This window comes from Danio aesculapii, chromosome 23, assembly GCF_903798145.1.
Source record: "Danio aesculapii chromosome 23, fDanAes4.1, whole genome shotgun sequence".
Lineage (NCBI taxonomy): Eukaryota > Metazoa > Chordata > Actinopteri > Cypriniformes > Danionidae > Danio > Danio aesculapii.
Window position 1 is genome coordinate 16,014,725 of NC_079457.1, and position 21,088 is coordinate 16,035,812.

At 33.8% G+C, this 21,088-nt stretch overlaps 1 protein-coding gene across 1 annotated transcript in view; it reads left to right on the forward strand.

Moving 5' to 3' along the window:
- tamalin (trafficking regulator and scaffold protein tamalin) overlaps nucleotides 1-20,267 on the forward strand; it is a 30,572-nt gene extending 10,305 nt beyond the window's left edge. Inside the window, exons 4-8 of the mRNA XM_056449961.1 lie at nucleotides 10,362-10,464; nucleotides 14,018-14,111; nucleotides 15,430-15,496; nucleotides 17,196-17,262; nucleotides 19,411-20,267. Coding sequence (XP_056305936.1) covers nucleotides 10,362-10,464; nucleotides 14,018-14,111; nucleotides 15,430-15,496; nucleotides 17,196-17,262; nucleotides 19,411-19,910 — 831 coding nt within the window. The 3' untranslated portion in view covers nucleotides 19,911-20,267. The remainder of the gene's footprint in view (nucleotides 1-10,361; nucleotides 10,465-14,017; nucleotides 14,112-15,429; nucleotides 15,497-17,195; nucleotides 17,263-19,410) is intronic.
- Nucleotides 20,268-21,088: the final 821 nt, after the last annotated feature.

Genomic DNA, 21,088 nt, shown 5'->3' on the forward strand with positions numbered 1-21,088 from the left:
TGACCCCACTAATTAACAAATGATTCCCAAAGGTTGTCAAACTGGTAAATAGTTTGCCCTGATCTGTAATAATAATAATAGTAAGTTATTATAAGTATAAATCTGACCTTGCTTCAGAACAGTTTTACGTTTGCACCCCCTAAAACAGGATAAGCTTAAAAGATGGACTTACTGTTTACTGTATACCTTAGTGTGAGCATAGGTCTCTATTAAAAACACACAGATATAGTATAGCTTGACTTTACTTTTAGGCTACCAAGCAACCAATTTACAAAAAAATACAAAAAGACCTTGCCACAATTATGATGCCAATGCATGATCGTGGCAGGTAGTGATGCAGACTTTCCAGTGTGGTCTGAAAAGGGCAGATCCAGCCCACAGATAGGCACTGTAAGTGTTCAAGAGACACTTTTTTTCCCTGTAAATTGGTTGTTTGTATCTACAAATCTATATATAGCCTAAAAGTAAAGTCAAACTAGACTTTTATATCAAAAATAGGGCATCTTTTAAATGTTTTTGTTTAATTTACTGTACACTACCTGACAAACGTCTTAATCCCAGTTGTTAGAGCAGCAATTAATAACTTGACTTCTAGTTGATCATTTGGAAAAGTGTCAGGAGGTCGATTTTTCTGATAAATCATCTGTTGCAATGAACTGCATCCCAATCATCACAATTACTGCAGAACACAATTGGAACCTGCATGGACCCAAGATTCTCATAGAAATCAGTGAAGTTTGGTGAAGGAAAAATCATGGTTTGGGGTTACATTCAGTATGGGGGCGTGCGAGAGATCTGCAGAGTGGATGGGAAGATCAACAGCAAGAGATATCAAGACATTTGTGCTGCCCATTACATTACAAACCACAGGAGAGAGCAAATTTTTCAGCAGAATAGCGCTCCTTCCCATACTTCAGCCTCCACATCAAAGTTCCTGAAAGCAAAGAAGATCAAGGTGCTCCAGGATTGGCCAGCCCAGTCACCAGACATGAAAATTTTTTGAGCATGTCTGGGGTAAGATGGAGAAGGCATTGAAAATGAATCCAAATAATCTTGATGAACTCTGGGAGTCCTGCAAGAACGCTTGCTTTGCCATTCCAGATGACTTTATTAATAAGTTATTTGAGTCATTGCTGAGATGTATGGATGCAGTCCTCCAAGCTCATGGGAGTCAAACACAATGTGAACTCTTTTTCCACTGCAGCATGACTTTATATTCTATACTGTACATTATTTCTGTTAAGTGACAAGACTTTTTTTGTCTAAGCAAAGTCAGACCTTACTGTCCTAAATAAATAATTAAAAATCAAGACATGATCATTATTGGTAAAATAAGCATAAACTAAGGGCTTTGCCTTTCATATAAGCCATTACTGATACCAAATGATCAACTAAGAGTCAAGTTATTATTTGTTGTTCCTAAAGTTTGGATAGGCGACAAGACTTTTGTGAGTTAGTGTAGCTCCACAAAAACACAGAAAATAAGTGTAACTCATAAATGAGAAGTAATTAAATTAGGTAAATCTGGTTCAGGGAGGTTTTCGTCGGTATTATATGAACTACTGAAATAAAGCAGACCCTCGCACACAGCATATCAATATAAATTTATTTTTTAACTGCTTGAGAACTTCTCTGTCTTGATTTCTCCGCTATTTATTCTTGGTTCCTCATTGTGAAACGATTATAACTTTAATAACAATCATTCATCCTGTTTCAAAACAGTTTGTCATTCCTCATGACATATGCACCAGATAGCTAGTTTATAATTAGTAAGGAATAATAGTTGCAGATGGGGGTGACCACTCCTTTCCGGCTTTGTCCTCTAGTACAGGATATGACATCATCTTTCTGTCACATGAGAGGCAAAATATCAAGAAATGAATTGTTTTCTTGGATGCTGTGCTTTAGACAACATTGTTTTGAGAGTGTGTTAGCAGCAGGGACACGGTTGGCCATATCTGCTATGTAAATACGTCTGCACTTTGCATCTCCTGAGGCGCTCCATGTGTCTCCGACATTCGTGTGAGAGTTTGGAGTGTGTGGGAAGAGGAAGGAAGCACACCATTCCAAATATTTGAAAACACTTTGCGAATGATTCACATTGCAGAGTTGTTTGCAAATGAAGCACTTACTTTCTTCCATGATGCAGGAAATAAGTAATTTGTTGCAGAATGAGAATGGAAATGTTGCTCTCTTTATAAACGATGAAATTAATGGTGACTTGCTGTTTCAGTATACATTTCAGCATGTTCTTCACACATGTCTGTGGCATGGCTTTGGAAGGCTTTAATATATAACACATTGGTTTAAACTTTAGTGTGTGTGTGTGTGTTCTCTTTTGTCCTTTATGGAAGTAAATGGCCATATTCTCCATTTTGCTTTTATTGTGAAAGCCACAAGAGCACTTCAGTCTTTATATATCGGTTTACTGGAGCTGTTTTACATATGAAGGGAAATCAGAGCCAGCAGTCTTTAAATTAAATGTCTGAAGTTGAATTGTGTCAACAATTCAAATAATACAGTTTAATACTGTTACTTAAAATAAAATTAACATTTGTATTACATAAACACATGAGGGCAAAATTATTCACCCTCCTGTGCAATAATTTTTTTTTTTTTTTTATATTTCCCAAATTATATTTAATGGAAACCATTTTTCACAGTATTTCCTATAATATTTTTTTTCTTCTGGAGAAAGTCTGATTTGTTTAAATTTTTTGAAAACCGTTTTAAGGTCATTTATTATTAGCGCCCTTAAGCAATATTTTTTGACAGAATAAACCATTGTTATACAATGTTATACAGTTGTTAACCTAATTAACCTAGTTAGGCCTTTAAATAACTAGTGTAACCCACCAGTCCTACTGTACCCAACCCGGTCTGAGCTGGAATCAATCTAGCAATTCTTTGCATTGAATTCGGTTGCTCTAACAAGGAGGCTAAGACCATGATCTCTAGCATCTGTTGCTAGAGCACCTTTTGAGGTCAGAGGAGTAAGTTTTACCTGCATAGCACTTTGCTAGCTGGCCTAATATTATGTACTGTCATCATGGCAAAGATAAAAGAAATCAGTTATTAGAAATGAGTTATTGAAAACGGAAATTGGCAAAAAATATATATAAAATAATAAATTTATATTTAATAATTCTGAGTTCAACTGTATGTATGGGAAAACAATTGGGATAGTTTTTTTTTTAAAGGGATAGTTCACCCAAAAATAAAACGGGGTCACCATTTAATCTCCATCAAGTGATTCTAAACCTGTTTGAGTTTCTTTATCATGTTAAATACAAAAAGAAGATATTTAGAACAATGTTGGAATCCGGCAGCCATTGAGTTCCTTAGTTAATTTTCCCACTGTATGGATGTCAGTTATTTTAATCAACGTAATAAAGAAACTCAAACAGGTTTAGAATACCTTGAGGGTGAATAAACAGTGCCTTTAAATTGCTTTCTGAAAAATTGGCACCTGAACACATTTAGGCGGTTTAATATGCGTTTTGAAGTATCGCAGCAGCGAGTGACGGAAATGCTAAAATTTTAAGCAAAAATCCCTTAATCTTCAAAAAAAATATTTAATTTACAAAAGTTTTACGGTTGCTTGAGGTGGTTCGGACTTGTGTAAAAAAGGCTTAATGCGAATAATAGTTGGTGGAAATGCGTTTACTGAATAAACTAGTTAATACTACAGTCAGCCGCTCTGTAATAACGTAATAAAAACACACTTCATTTTTTTTTTTGTAACACAGGTTTTTATTTGCAATAATACAGCCTATTTCCAAAAAATGGAGTGTACATTTGTTTAAAATGCTAAAATACTTTTATTGTTCATCTCCACTTAACACTTAATTTAATAGAGCTTAAAGGGCACCTATGATGTAAGCTGTTTGGACAGAACTGTGTGTAGGTTTAGTGTGTTTTTTTTTTCTCCTTGACGTTAAAATAGGATCCAAATCCCTCCCATTTTGAGGCGCACCACAACGTGACATAGGAGTTCGGTTCCCCGCCCGCCAATTTGACTGACAGTTGTGTATTAACACGTCTCCGTAGAAACGCGTATAATCATATCAACAACACAGGATGTGCGCAGACCAACTGGAATTAAAAGATCTGTTCATTTCTCTGTGATCATCAATCATCATCAAATGTGATCAAGAATGAGTTTTACAAGTTAAAATGTTTTTAAAAGAGTGCATGTTAATGAATTACAGCGATTTACTTTATCACCGCAGCTGCATGTCAATCCTGGTTTGTAAACGTTAGATCAGGTTTATTTTGTACAATAACATAACGGATATCCATACAGCAGTAGATATTAACCCATATCCTTTCACATTTGAAAAGTTCTTACAGGAGTATTTCTCACAAACGTTAGATGAGATCTGCTTCCTTCATGTCTGTCACTGTGCTGTTTATCTGATGCAGGTACATTCTGACAGGCATGTGGGAATGATGGGTGGGGAGAACTAGCAGTAAAGGTACAGGCCACAAAAACATGTACACTGTGTTCAGAGCAGAATATCCAATATTCTGAAAGCTATAATAAATGATCTGATGGGTGTTTTCAGCTCAAATTTTACAGACACATTCTGGAGACACAAAAGACTTAAATATTGAAAAAGGGGTAAAAGAGGTGCCCTTTAATGGTAAAAGTAAGTCATATTGGTCTATAATGCTACTACAAGGCATGACGGTATTGGAAAATTTTAGGAGGGGGAGGTTTGTCCATTTAAGAGTCTACGTCAAGAGTCACGTAGAGTTTAGTCAGTTTCTCTTTTCTTTTTGACAGAACGAGGTTTAACAGTGTCTTTTACTAACGAAGCTGTTAACCTCAACAACAGCTTTAGGTTTTATTATAGGAAATAAGAAGCAACATCAGTCATCTGTCAGTCCTACGCATTGAAGGTGCTTAAGAAATTGTCATTCATTGTGAAACTGCAGATCGTGAGAGTGTCTTGCAGCCGCAGCCGGTCTCTGTGGTGAAAGCACTTGTGGACCACAGCAAACATTTTGAGCTGTGCATGTCAGTAAACTAACAGTGAAGTGACACACACACATACACACTCATTTGAATCTGCACACATCAATGAACCAAAGTCCCATGCGATATCGAGGGCACCAACATGCAAACGACTCCCAAATGGATTCTGCATATCAGCTTGTGAATTACTGATTACAGTTATGGTGGAAACTGAAGCTGTTTTGCATACTGGCGTCAAACAAAGTTCCTTCCTCTTTCTCTTGCTGTGTAGAAGAGATGTGTATTTATTTTGCTCCAGTTTGCAGTTGAAATATCTCACACCGACATGAGAGGTTTTAACCATTTAACATCCCTTAGTTTACACAGAGTTGCAGCTTGCTTAAGTTGTTTATTGCAAACTGCATGGGACTTTAGTGGCGCAAATTACTTTTTATATCTGCTATTATATTATATTATATTCATTTATTCATTATCTTTTCGGCTTAGTCCCTTTATTAATCCGGGGTCGCCACAATGGAATGAACCGCCAACTTATCCAGCACATGTTTTACGCAGCGGATGCCCTTCCAGCTAACAATTTAGCTCACCCAATTCACCTATACCGCATGTCTTTGGACTGTGGGGGAAACCGGAGCACCCAGAGGAAACCCACGCGAACATGAGGAGAACATGCAAACTCCACACAGAAACACCAACTGACACAGCTGAGGCTCGAACCAGTGACCCTCTTGCTGTGAGGCGACAGCACTACCTACTGCGTCGCCCATTATATTATATTATATTATATTATATTATATTATATTATATTATATTATATTATATTATATTATATTATATTATATTACATTACATTATATTTTATTTATTTATTTGTAATTTTTTTTTCAATGAGTTCCTATTTCCTAATACAGAAATGATACTGCTTTTACCGTTGTCTTCATTTAAATCAGTTTAATAAATATTTTGCATCAAAATCATTCATACTGGGTGATTAATGAATACAATTATAATGAAAAGCATCAGGAATTGATCACGTGAAATAAAAAGTTAATGCAAAAACTTTTGGAGGCTGTAATTGTGCCCGTGCATTTTATTTATTTATTTATTTTTTGCATAGAATAAATTTTATTAACCGCAATAATAACTATATCCATGAAAGAAAATGTTCACAATCCTCTGGAAAAAAACAAAGAAACACTGAAAAAATAGGATATTTTGATTGGACAAAATGAATGTTAAATGAAGATGTTTATTATTTGTAAAGATATATTTGTAAAGATATTATATTATATTTTATTATATTATATTGTAATATAACAATGTAATAAACTATATTGTACGCAGAAATACACATTAAAATATATATTCTATAATAATAACATAATGTAAAGACATAATATCCCCTTTGCGAACTGCTTGTCATGTACGTAATGTTACTTGGTATATTAAATTTAATTCTATGATAAAAATATATATATATGTTTGTTGAATTATTCTTTTTTAGATGATGCCTACGAGAAGCATTTTGAAGAAAATAAATATATTTAATGATATTCAGTGTACAAAATTGATAAGGCTTTTTACATTTATTTTAAATATTACACGTGTATTATATCACTGACTCTGCATATGGTATGCCACATATATAGCAAAATCAGTGGATAATGTAACGTAATAAAAAAATATATGATTTGAAGCTGAATTATTACTCCAGTCTTTAGTGTCACATGATTCTTTGACAATTCTGCGCACATTTTGTCAATTCTACGCAAGAACATACAACAACAAACATGTTCTACAACAACATTCATAATCGTAGACTATTTAATCAAGTTATTATGAAATTAAAGATAACTGTTCTAGAATAATTTTACTCCTGACTTCAGTCAAGTGTTTGAAATCAATTCTGTGCGATGATTCCCTAGTCATGTAGTTTTTATTTTTATTAAAAAAAAAATTATATTCACATTCAATCAAAATAACCGCTTTGCAAAAATAAAAAATCCACTTTTAACCGAATATCATCAGTTTTCTCTCAGAAATGTGCACATTGCGAAAGAAAATTGGTTTCACACCAAGTAAACGGTCTATATCCTTCTTTAACATTTTGAAGGGATGCTAAAATGTGAACTGCTGATTAGCACAATTTTTTTTGTCAGCTTCAGCCACGTGGCTTTAAGTTGTTCAAGGTTGATGAACTACAAATACAGTTCAAACATTGAAACGACAACAAAAAGCCATGCCTTTCAGGTGGCCCAGTTTCGGTGTGGCTTGTTTATCATAGATGTTTGCATGTGCGTAAACCACCTGGAGCCGCCGCTCACGTTCAGCTTCCTTTCAGCCATTGAGTCTGTCATTGAGTCAGTCAGTCTTTGTGAAGCCCTGCAGGTCAACATTCTACACATTGAGCGTATTATGGTGTTAAGCCTCTGTATAAACGCTTTCAGACCTGGTTTAGCAACGCTGCGTCGAACAATAAGAAAAAAGAAAAGCCACACCTTTGCTAGCAAGTCAATGAGTCATTTTGTTTACATTCTGAATGCAAAAAAACCTTACTCTATGTACAAGACTTCTTAGTTTGGCTTAACTTTTAGTATCTTCTTCTTTTATTAATTTTTTTTATTTAGGAGGGATGGGAGGGATGCACTCTCTCCTATAACTCAAAGCCAAATCATTACTCCAGTTTTCAGTCTCGCATGGTCTTTTTGAAATCATTTTAGTATGTTGATTTGCGTGTTATTTTATGAATGCATATCTAAAAATAGCATTACTCTCTTCACAAGACACCTTTGTTTACCATACAACTTTTCTTTGTTTGTTTTTAGACATACAGGCATTATTACCAAAGTCAGAACTCAGTGGAGATTTAAAATATTGTAAACGTGATATAATCCTATGATTTAAAGCTGAATCATTACTCGTCTTTAGTGTCACATGATCAAAAATCATTTTAATATGTTGACTTGCTGGTAATCGAAGTCAATTCTGTGCACATTTTGTCAATTCTACACAAAAACGCGTTTATAATCATAGATATTTAATCAGGTGATTATGAAATTGAAGATAATCGTTCTGTGATAATGACAGCTGTGCATATTTTACTCCTAACTCGCTTCGTAACTTCAGTTCAAGATTTACCTCGTGGTTGAACCAGGTATTGCAGTCCAAATTCAAAATATTAGACGGGTTTTTCTCACTCAACCCTTCCTCTGATGAATGATTGACAACATCAACAGGAACAAGTATGTCTGGCGATCAAGCTTTAAACTGTGAGCTGATCAGCCAATGTTTACGTTTGTAATATTTCTATTGTTTGCTAATAAAAAACACCTCATGAATCTATGGCCCATTTTGGTGGCTTCTGTCTTCCATTTTCAGTCGCGCCCCCACATACATTGAGGCAACCATCAAAACTGAATTGAAATGCGCTGTATTTTCACTGAATTGAAATGCGCTGTATTTTCACTGAATTGAAATGCGCTGTATTTTCACTGAATTGAAATGTGCTGTATTTTCACTGAATTGAAATGCGCTGTATTTTCACTGAATTGAAATGCGCTGTATTTTCTTCTAAGGCAACCCTAATTGCTGAAAAAAAAGTGGTAGACTTGCCCAGACCAAAACAAATAGAAACTTTCCAATATCCTCAAAGGAGAATAAATGACTTGTGCATTGTTTTTCAGTTAAACTAGTGTTTGAACTTTTGCATATTTCTGCGGCCGTTTTGTCAAAGAGCTACACAAAATTGCATTCATAATCATATTGCATTCATACTCACAGTTGTACATCTAAAAGCATGTCAAAATAACAAATTTAATGTTTTTACTCCTAACTCGCTTCGTACCTTCAGTCAAATTCTTCTATGTGATGATTGTGAAGGAGTGTGATTTATCATACACATTAAATCAATGAAAGCAATTAAAAGTCCAGTACAAGATTGTCCTAGCGTTTGAATCCGATGACTCGACGCATACGCAGGTTGTCAGATTGCTGTGAGCTGATCGGCTAATGTTTATGTTTGTAATATTTGTATTGTTTGCTAATTAAAGAACACCTCATGAATCTACGGCTCATTTTGGAGGCTTCGAGGGTCTTCCAGAGCTCACGTTTTCAGTCGCGCCCACATTTGAGGCAGCCATCAAAACTAAAATGAAATGCGCATTGTTCAATGGTTAAACTAGTATTTGAACTTTCGCATATTTTTTAAATAACCTCAAACACATTGTGCTTGATTTTTATGCTTTAGAAGAGTCAAAAACTTACAGCAGCTTTAAATCTTTACTTCATCAAACAACTGATATTAGTGATGGGTCGTTCTTAAACGGTTTGTTCATTTTGAACAAATCTTTTGTGACTCGAGAATGTTGAGTCCTCAGGGAGTGATTCGTTCATTCGCGCATGCCCGCGTTTGTGCTGGTGGAGGAGAAGATTAGTTCATTTTTCAAGTCCTCTATCAGGTTTGAGTCGTTCGTTTATCACGTGAAAGACAGAAGCCAATCATATGCATTTAGAGCCGGAAAAAGATTTGATCCATTCATCTCTCGAGTCCTCTGTTTGAGTCGTTCGTTCATCACGTGACAGACAGAAGCCAATCATGTGCATTTAGAGCCGGAGAAATATTTTGATGGGTGTCAGGTGACAGAACGACTCAAATTTGAAGACATGCCAGAAGAGGTGAGCAGAGCTAATCATAGATAAAACGCCAGGTAAACAATGAAGGATTATTTTCTCTTTCTTAAAGCATTGCGGTGTATAGTAGCATTCTAGTTATGACTTGTTTGTAGTGTGATCAACGTTTGGGCTAGTTGTAGATGTGTTTGGAAGCATCTCGTAACATTTTAAAGTTTTGGGAAATTGAACAAAATGACAGGATGATTGAGACTTAAAGATTAGAGTCAGTAAAATGATCCAAACTTCCCATCGCTAACTGTTATGGGGATTTCCCTGTGATTCTTCATGGGTGTTTGGAGTTTCTGCACAAGAGCGCCCTCTGGCTTTTTGGAGGAGATTTACTGCTGATCACACAACCGCGCTTCTTTACAAGATGTGCATGACATTTTGTAACATGGCAATTGTGATTTCATTTGATTGATTGATTGTGCAGCCCTACACTGTTCGCAACAATTTTGCAGAAATCTTTTTTTCCAATTTATATGGGTTGAATTTAATCAAACAAATTATATTTAGAAATGTTTAACTTTAATTTGTTTGTTTACAATGACTTAATTAAAAAAAGTAAATCCAAGGAATCATCTTTGAATCATTTTTTTCAGTGTACTTGCTGTTTACTTTCTGAATGCGTATATGTACATGACATTACTCTCCATCATGAGACGACTTTATCATCAACTTTCTTTCTTTTTTTATTGTGTGTCAACAGACATACGGGCTTCATCACCAAAGTGAGAACTCGGTGGAGATGTGCACCTTTGTTTGCAAAGTCCACGAAGACAGTCCCGCTTTACTCGCAGGCCTTAAAGTTGGTAAGTGTGCTCACACTAACGGCGCCCTTTTTGTTTGCTCATTGAGATCGGCTTTTAACTGCCATTTGACACATGGGCTTGAATATTCAGGGAGCTCCTTAAGGTCACAGGGAGTGCAATTCAAGGCAATAACAAGGATCGCTTTCCCTCATCCAGTTCTCCAACATCCTGTTATGTAGTAAAATGAGAGCGTGTTGAATTGGAGTCATTTTTTTTGTCAGAGAGATTGTAAGTGTTGTGTTTTCTCACTGTGAGAGCTCGTCAGTCTGTCAACAATAGGACGGTTGAGTGGCGGATCTACTGTTTAAGCAAGAGCAAATACAACTGTGCAGCCCTCATGTAGACTTAAATGACGTTTGTTTAAACTACTTATTTAAAATTAGCTGAAACAACACAAGTTTTTTGGTGGGACAATTGATTTGTTTTATGTTCAATCCAGTTAAATTTGTAAACACTAACAAGTTAACTCAATTCCTTTATGTTGTCCCAGCACAAATCGCTTGTATGTGGAGTTTAGCTGTTTCAAACTATACAATCGGTTATCATCAAGTCAGTCTATGTTTTGTTTTTATAGAAGTTGTTTTTGTGGGTTGCACATCAATTCGCAAACCTTATTTTAAACTGACACTGCATCCAAAATTACATACTTCCATACTATATAGTACACTAAAAGCAGTATGCGAGCCGAGTAGTATGTCTGAATTCATAGTATTCGAAAAACAGTATGCGAGGAGATCCCAAGTGACCTACTACCTTCGGCGAGATTCTGAAGTGCGCATCTGATGCGCTATCCCATGATGGTCCTCGAGAGAATTCATGAATGGGAGTGAAGCGGCGTAGGTCACGTGATCATGACAAAATGGCGGATGTAGTACATCCGAGTTCCATTCATACTGTATAGAACGTGCTTTTCTAACAGTCGAGTAGTACATTCAAATGTAGTACGTACTGAGTAGTAGACTGTAGTAGACAGGACACAGCCACATGGTTTATTTCTAAACATTTATTTCTGTTTTAAAACGTCCTTTTCTTGACATGAGTCTTTAATTAAATAATGCGACTTATTTTTGTTTGTTCTGAATGACAATTTTGCTATTTTTATTGAACTCCTAATAATATCTATTATCATTTACTGCTATGTACAGAAAAGAATTGGGGTGAGTAGAAGTACAACCGTTTAGTACAACCATAGTCAAGTCAGACTATTTTATTTGTGTGCGTGTGTGGGATGCTTGCTTCTTCACAATCCATTTTTTGATCTGAGGTTTTTATTCTGAGCATCATTTCCTTTTTGTTTTTGCTCTTTCTGTTTTGGCATTAATATTTACATGTCATAAATTAAAAAGGGCTGTCCTGATAAGTCTGTTTCCAGTGATAAAGGATTATTTAGAAAGAATTTGTTTATATCAGAATTAAAAGCACTGCTGTTTAATAGTTTTGTAGAATATTTTCTGATCTGATATGAATGGAAAGTTCAAAAAGAAAGTTTAAAAAAAAAATACAGATTACTTGTAACATTTTAATAGTTTTATTCAATTTTGATCAATTTATTTAATGATTTCTTTCTAAATCAAAACTTGTTCACCACAATTGTTTTGAAAAAGTTGTGCAAATGTACAAGTAAACTGAGGCCTGTTTTTAAAATTACTTAAAGCCTGTTTTGTTCTATGAAATTAATCATATATCATACAATTTTGCTATTTTTATTTTTAACTCCTAGGAATATCTATTATTATTCACTACTATGTACAGAAAACTGCTACAACGGTTGCCAGATGTTGACCAGGAACTTGTGTATTAATCTTTATGGAAGTTTGATGGCAACTTTATGCAGAAGCAGTTGAGAAGAAGATCAAGAAATGTCTCTAAAATACATCCGTGTCATTATCCTGGAAAACCATATTCACGAAAGAAATTTAAAATGCAGATTCTGCATTCCTTTCTATTATCTAAAAGAGAACAGAGTTCTTCATCTGAAAACTTGCTTACTCTGTCTTGGGATCAGTTGAACTTTTCCATGTCCACGATTTGACAATTCTGCATGTCAGATAAACTGATGTCAGATCAGCAGTCAAGAGGAACTCCTACCCGGCATTGCCGTGCGTATGTTGGTTTCGCTTCCTGCATTCCCTGCATGCTTTGCGCCATTGTCTTGCCTGGCCTGTCGCTCAAAAGTGCATGACCTCATCACCAGACAACCCAAAACTCTCAGAGGAGAAAAGGAATTGTTTTATTACAGACTGATGTGTGCCATTCAGGCTCTCAACAGATGCGTCCCAAAAACCCTTAAGGGAAACAATCATTTGATGTGATGAAGAAAATTTTGCAGTGTTTTCAGTTTTAAGTCACGCCAAGAAGGGGAAAAAAACACACTGACGTGTTATTGCATGTTTTGCATGCTAAAAGATGTGGCTGTATTCTGGAAAATATGGCAATGCAGGTTTTTAAATACGTGACTGAGTGCTGAAAAAATTAAAAGGCCACTAAAAGTTTTTACACCTTTCTGAATTGTCTGTTTAATAGGTATGTTTAAAGTAAAAGGTTTTATTTTATTTTATCGTTCATATTTTAAATATTGAGTAAATGTATGTGTAAATAAAAAAAATTAATTGAAAAAATGTTTTCATATTTTAAATATTGAGTAAATAACATGTATGTGTAAATAAAAAATATATTAAAAATAGTGTTATATTTTCAATATTAAGTAAATAAAATGTATGTGTAAATAAATAAAAAAATTATATATATATATATATATATATATATATATATATATATATATATATATATATATATATATATATATATATATATATATATATATATATATATATATTAAATATCAAGTAAATAAAATGTGTGTAAATAAATAAAATAAATTAAAAAAATTGTTTTCATATTTTAAATATTAAGTGAATAAAATGCGTGTGTAAATAAATTAATGAAATAATAAAAATAGTTTTCATACTTCAAATATTTAGTAAATAAAATGTCCGCGTAAATAAATAACTATTTTTATTTATTTATTTATTTATTTACACACATTTTATTAACTCAATATTTAAAATGTGAAAAATCTTTTTTATTTGATTTGATTTTTCTTATTTTAAATATTGAGTAAATTAAATGTGTGTAAATAAATAAATAAAATGAATAAAAAAATATTTTTCATATTTGAAACATTGAGTAAATAAAATTTTTGCGTGTAAAAAATTAATAAAATCTGTATTTCTTTTAAAATATTTTCATAAAAAGGTTTACAAATATGGAATATTTTATAATGACCTATTGTCATTTTCAGCAAATAAATGGTCTAAAATGATAATATTTTTGTCTAAAGTGTTTTAAAATATGTATTATTCAGTAGTTATGTATAACACTTAGTTATCAAATTAAACATAGATTTAACATTTTATGACAGACACGTGGCTATTAAAAGCAAATCCAGAGAACTAACAACTTTTTTTTTTTAGGTTTTATTTTATTTATTTCCCAGCCAAACGTGTTCTCAGTTTAACACTTTTCTCTGTAATTTAATTTATTTATTTTTTAGGCGACACGATTGCCAGTGTGAATGACACTTCAGTTGATGGATTTCGCCATAAAGAAATCGTCCAGCTCATTAAATCATCAGGAAACAACATTAGGTTTGTAAATATCCGACATTCTATCATCTCTGATTTTCTAAAGAAGCCAAACACCAGCACACTTTCCCCAATAAAGAAGTTAAATGAAATCTAAATAGTTCCAGTGTACCAGTGGTTTCTTTTCTGATTAGCTTGAAGAATTAGATCTGCTATTACTTGATTGGAAGCACACTTCCCTTCCCCCTTTTTATTTCCTGTTCAATAAAAGATGAAAGTCCTGTGAAAATGAACCTCCGTTTATAAAGTGTGGAGAGTGAAGATGTGAACCACATGAAGGCCCTACATGGCTTTTAACCCAATTATTTCCACTTTTAAACACGGGGGTCCTGCTGTAAATGAGAACGTTTACAGGAGCCCGTTAAAAAGAGGCTCCCGCTTCATATTCACGACACCAATGAAATCATATACATTTGGGGGAAGGGGAGTTTTGGGTTACCGCTGAGCTCCTATTCAGATTTGTTGTGCTTTGAAGGGCCTTTAATTGCTGTGTTTAGTAGGTTTAAGTGTAAAATTGCTTAATAATAAAGTTTTCAAAGCTATTAAAAAAATCTGAAAGTATATTATGCTTTTCTGAACATAATATACAGTATAATGATGAGCATAATATATACATGAAGCCTTTTTACCATGATTTACAGAAGACACCAAGTAAAATATCATCAATTTAACAAATAATAACCTAATTAGTAACATTAGTGAGAGGCATATTCGGCACAAAATAAATTATTTGATAATTGAAATTATTCATTAAACTCTCTATGGCAGTTTTTTGGCCCACAACCAAAAATTTGCCCCATCATCCACACAATTAATTAATTAAAAAATATATATATAGATCACAAAAAAGGTTTAATAAGTTGGTGACCAATGAAATTTAAGATGGGTGTGGATTTGACCTGTCTTCTGGGAGCAAAAGGAAACATTTTTGGGACCATAGCCTGCTTGAGCACACTGCTAGCAGAGAGTAAGATAGATTTAACTTTTTAGGTTAATAGGTTTATAGGTTTATTTACTACTTTTTTTTTTTTTTCAAATTATTTATTTATTTAATTTCTATTTATTTTTTAAGCCCGTACAACCTTAAATAAAACAACAAGAATTTTTACATAAATATTTTACCCATATTTATTCATTTTATTTTTATTTAAAACACTAGACACATTTCTTGCATTTCATAAGCTTTCAATCTATATAAACTCACTTATTTAACTTTATCTTGATGCAGTCATATCCTAATCAGACATCTAATCTTTCACTCTCACAATAAAGGAAATGACTTTTGACATGCAACACTGTGTTGTTTTGTTCCTGTGTTTAGGCTCGAAACCGTCTACAGCGACTCTATAAGAAAAGCAGAACTGGAAGCCCGTCTGCAATATCTAAAGGTGAGTCTCTCCAACTGTGTGTAAAGCGACATGCACATATCGAGCGTTTACAAGCGCTGTAATGTAAGGCGAGTGTGTTAACACAGCTGGCACAGAAACACTAGCGGCAATCACACCTGTTTCCCCTCACGCTACACCTGTCCCTTCTTAATCCTCACATACCACATACAGTACAGCTGACACAAGGAGAAAAGCACAGTTTTACATTCCTCGCCACATTGTTCTGCGTAAAGGACGATGCCTGAGCTGTCAAATAAAAAAAATTAAATGGTAAACAAATGACAAAGTTGTACACAGTAAAAAGTGATTAGTTACTTTACTAAACAAATTGTGAGTAGTTACATTGCCTTAAATGTGACATGTTGACTTTACTTTAAAAAAAGTGAGTAAACTTGTTGTATCTTGAAACTGTTAAGTTGACTTAACTTAGAGGAGCAAAAAGTTTTTATTATTTTTGAATTCATTCAGCCGATCTCCAGCTCTGGTGGCAGCACTTTAAGCTTAGCTTAGCATAGACCATTGAATCGAATTAGACCATTAGCATATCACTAAGAAATGAGTTCAAAGAATATCAAAGAGTTTTGATATTATAATGTGTAATTATATGATAATTATAATGATGTTTATAATTTTCCTATTGAAAACTTGACTCTTCTGTAGTTACATCATGTACTGAGACCGACGATAAAGCTTAGCTTAGCATAGATCATTGAATCGGATTAGACCATTAGCATCTTACTCAAATGAGTTCAAGAAGATTTTGATTGACTATAACTACTTGACTCTTCCGTAGTTACGTGATGTACTAAAACTGATGGAAAGTTGCTATTTTCTAGGCCGATATGTCTAGGAACTAAACTCTCCCTTTAAAATGGACATGTTTTGGCATAATTGCATTTGTCATGAGTTAACAAGAAGTTATTAAATACAAATTAAATATCTTTTGTAGACAACAACTGGAGACAGAAATATCTGATATGTGTATTGTCTAATAAAGTTAAATAAGATATAAGAAAATATCCACTTCCGGGTCCAAGCGCTATATCAAACTGCATGGGGAGACTCAACAAATGATAAGAATAAATGTTTACAAAGGGATGTAATACTTTTATAAAATCACGATCGCAATACATGTGTGTGTATGTATGTGTATATATATGTATGTGTATGTATGTATGTATGTATGTATGTATATATATGTATGTATAATATAAATATATAAATATATATATATATATATATATATATATATATATATATATATATATATATATATATAGTTGAAGTCTGAATTATTAGCCCCCCTGTTTATTTTTTCCCCAATTTCTGTTTAACGGAGAGATTTTTTTTTTTTTTCAACACATTTCTAAACATAATAATTGTAATAACTCATCTCTAATAACTGATTGATTAAATACTGGTGTGTGTGTGTCTGGAAAAAATTGCACATTTTTGTATTTGTTTATTATTAATTTGTATTATTAATTAATTAACATTATAAAAAATAAATACAAACGTTAGTAAATGTGTAAAAATAGATGTAATGGCAATCAAAAAGCTTGTGCTGAGTTTGACGAGAGAAGTAGCGATGGAGAACCGAGAGTAAAGTCTGACCACACACTTCCCTGTTCTCTATGATGACAATGAGCATCCGAATAACACATCTAATATATATATATATATTTTTTTTCCTCTCCAGCAAACCCTGCATGAGAAATGGGATGAGTACAGGTCTCTGATGGTGCAAGAGCAGCGGCTTGTGCATGGTGAGTTTTCACACATGATAGTGATCTTGCTTAGCCCAGGCCTTTAGATATGTCCTCAACTGTTTGTGGTTGATTTAGTGTATAAAGGTTGGACATGTGACATTTGAGCACTTCTGCATGTATACAAAACAGTTAATGCAAGCACAGAATGTGATAGAGGGCTAGTGTGGTAAATGGGGAGAAACATTTTTAGAAGCGCTTGCTAGTCTTTACGGTTTGATTTTATAAAGAGGACTGATAGCCTCAAAGTGGCTTGAGTAATGTCAAAGGATAAAAGACTAAGAGTTTTAATATTTAGTTTAATGATAATTATAATTTAATACTTTAAGGTAAAACAATTGGTTTTTCATGGACTGATCAGCTTTGAGATTCTGGACTTTTATACATATATATACATTTTTTCCTTTAAAGTTTTATTCTTTTTATAATATTTCCCAGGTTGAGTTTTTCCACAATATTTTTTATTATATTTTTCTTCTGAAGATTTGTTTTTTGTTTGGTTGGAATAAAACCTTTTTTTAATAATTAATAATTTTGTAACAGTTTTAAGGTCACAAACAAACTGTTGTAAAATGACTTGCCTTATTATTTTAACATGTAGGCCTGGGTGATTAATCAAAGTAATCAAAATCACATTCAGAACCTATAATCGAACCCATTTTCCAGGTTGTTTTTTTTTTTTTTCTCCTTTTTCTTTTTTCAATGACTTTCCCCACCGCGTATGAGGTCTGGTGACCCCGCTCTGTTAAGGCTGGTTTATACTTATGCAGCCACATCTGTTCTCTGGTCAAGTAGGACGATGGACCCATTCTTGGACCTTACTTTGGCTCAGCTTCCAATCATCATCAATAAAGTGCAGAGATGTCTTGAGATGGCATATTTTCTATTACATTAAAATGATTATTTTCATTAAAATATTTGTTTTAGAAGATGCAAGAAATGCACTGTTTAAAATATAATTTAAAGGATACACATGAGTTAATTTATTTAGTAGAGATACTGCTTATTTTCTACTTTTAATATAAAAAACATTTGAAAATTACTTACTTTGTTTCCATACGTGCAAGTTATTTATTTTCACTCTTTTATAAGAAAAAAAATGACTGTTGGTTTTAGGTAATGTGGGATTTAATATCAGTTGTTCATTGTTGATGATTAATAAATAATCATAGATAGTAGATAGTGTGTGATTAATTAAATTATTTCAAAATCAAGTAATACAACCTTCATTCAGAAACCTCTGACTTGTAATATGTGAGCATATTTACTGTACAAAACTTGTCTGTGAACTTTGAGGGCAAAAAATTAATAAATAAATAAATAAAATAATCATTTGTACATCGTAATCGAGTCAAAAATTAATAAAGATTTGAATTTTAGGGCAAATTGCCCAGCCTTAATAATGTCTTTAAGCCCTTAATTTGCACTTTGAGTTGAAAACTGGTATTTTGCAAAAAAACAACTCAAATATTATGTACCATCATCATGGCAAAGACAGAAGAAATGAGTAAAAATGAACATTTCACAGGGGAGCTAATAATTTTGCAACACACGCTTCTTGAAATTTCTTGGAATTTGAGACGTACTTAAAACCAAACAATGTTTTTTTTCTTGAAAGTGTCCTTGAAAGTGCTTAAATTAAATTTGAAATTAAATTTATTTAGAATTCTTTCAACAGTTGTAATTAATTGTCCAAAACGGAATGAAAAAAAAAAACTAAAAACCTTAAATCTTGTACAATAACACTGACAAGTAATGCACAGAGAGAGCAGATTTTTTCAACACATTTCTAAACATAATTGTTTTAATAACTCATTTCTAAAAAGGATTTCTTTTATCTTTGTCATGATGACAGTAAAAAAGTTATTGAAGTTATTGATGGTTTATTCTGTAGACTAAAAAAATATAGCTTAAAGGGGCTAATAATTTTGACCTTAATGTTTTTTCAAAAATTTAAAAGCTGCTTTTATTGTAGCTGAAATAAAACAAATAAGACTTTCTCCAGAAGAAAAAATATTATCAGACATACTGTGATAATTTCCTGAATCTGTTAAACATCATTTGGGAAATTCTAAAGGGGGCTAATAATTCTGTTTTTAACTGTATATGTGTGTGCGTGTATATATAACTCTGTTTTCCCTCTCACAGGTATCGTGATGAGTGATGTGGCAATGTACGAGTCTCTGGAATCAGCCGGTGTTTATGGGAGTCTGGGAGCTCCGAGTCCTGCAGCGCTGCGAGCGTTACGGGGCACCGACAGCACCAGCAGCAGCGTCAGCCATCTGAGCGCTGCCACCGCTGAAGACGACCCGCTCTACCAGACCTGCGTCTTCAACAACACCAGCAATGACCAGATCCACGCTAAACAGGAGAACACTCGCCCACGTCTCATCCGACCCGCCAGCGAGCTCTTTACCACCGCCAAAACCAGCCTGACCCGCAGCGCCAGCACACGCAGCTACATGAGGGCTCCAGCATCATCATCATCATCATCATCATCATCAGCAGTGCCAAACGGAGAAAAGCAGCAGTGTGGAGGCTTCAGCAGCCTGCAGCGCAAACCCAAACAGAAGAGCTTCAGGCGGAGGCTGCTCAAGTACATCCCTGGACTCAACAGACCTCTGGAGGAGGAGGAAAGCAAACTGTGAGACTCGAGAAATGCATCCAAAGAAAGACCAAAACTGGAGGAGAAACCAAAAAACAGTTGACTGACTGAGATCCAGAGAATGCTAGTCATTTAGTTCTTGTGAAAATGAATGTTTTGTTCCTTTACTCACCCTCAGGTCTTCTAGGAGACTTCAGTGGAATATTAAAGAAGATTTTTAATCTTTTAGTCAATGGCTACCTGCACTTGGAGAGTCTTCAGACTATCGTGAACGCACTGAGGACTGTTTACTTAGTTTGTAGATTAAAGGTAATAACGTATAACTCTTGTTCCTGCACAAACCAATCACCTTGCTGCAAAATATCTGTCGATCATCAACCACAGGGGTTAATTTTGTTGGTTTGTTGGTTTGTTTTTGACTCCAAAAGTGCAAGTATTTTTTAATATTCCACTGAAGTAAACAAACAATAATGATGCTCTGATGAGGAGTAAACTTACAGCCCATTTTCATTCTTGGATGAACCATCCCTTTAAGTTTGGCATTTCAAAGCCTTTGCTTTTGAGTCTGATTACAAGACACCAACAAACACTGGTCAGGCATAGACTTTCATTTTAGACTTGAAATATTCAGGTTTGTCTAAAATGCTGAAAGTAAATGTGGGTGTGTTTCTGCTGGAATATTGTTTAACATAAATCAGTAACCAATAATATAACAGCTAACAATGTAAAAAATAGACTCTAACAACAACAACAGCCAACTTTTCTTAATCACTTTAACTACTTGTTAACATTCTCTAACTTAACTTCCTGGTTTGATTTAGCATCTAAATCAAGAAGTGACTTGTACATATTTTGTTCATGTTTAAGTTATTTATTTAATGTTTATTTTCAGCTTTTGTGAATTAGTTTTGTTATTTGAAGATGTACAAAATGAAGGATTGTGTGTTGTTTTTTTTTATCGCTACTTGTTCATTTCTATTTGAAAATACTCCGGTCCTGAAGGATATTTAATAAGTGCCTTCATGGCATGTATGTGTAAATAACTTCTGTTTTTTCTATATTTTTTAAAAACACAGATTGAAAATAAAAGGTTGATCATTTCCCCCTGGTGTTCATTGAATTCACATCGACTCCGGTTATTTTCCCCGAAGTCTACTTCACGCTAAATTCCCTGCCATTAGAACACAAGCACTTTCATTGTGCGGGACGGCTTTGATTTCT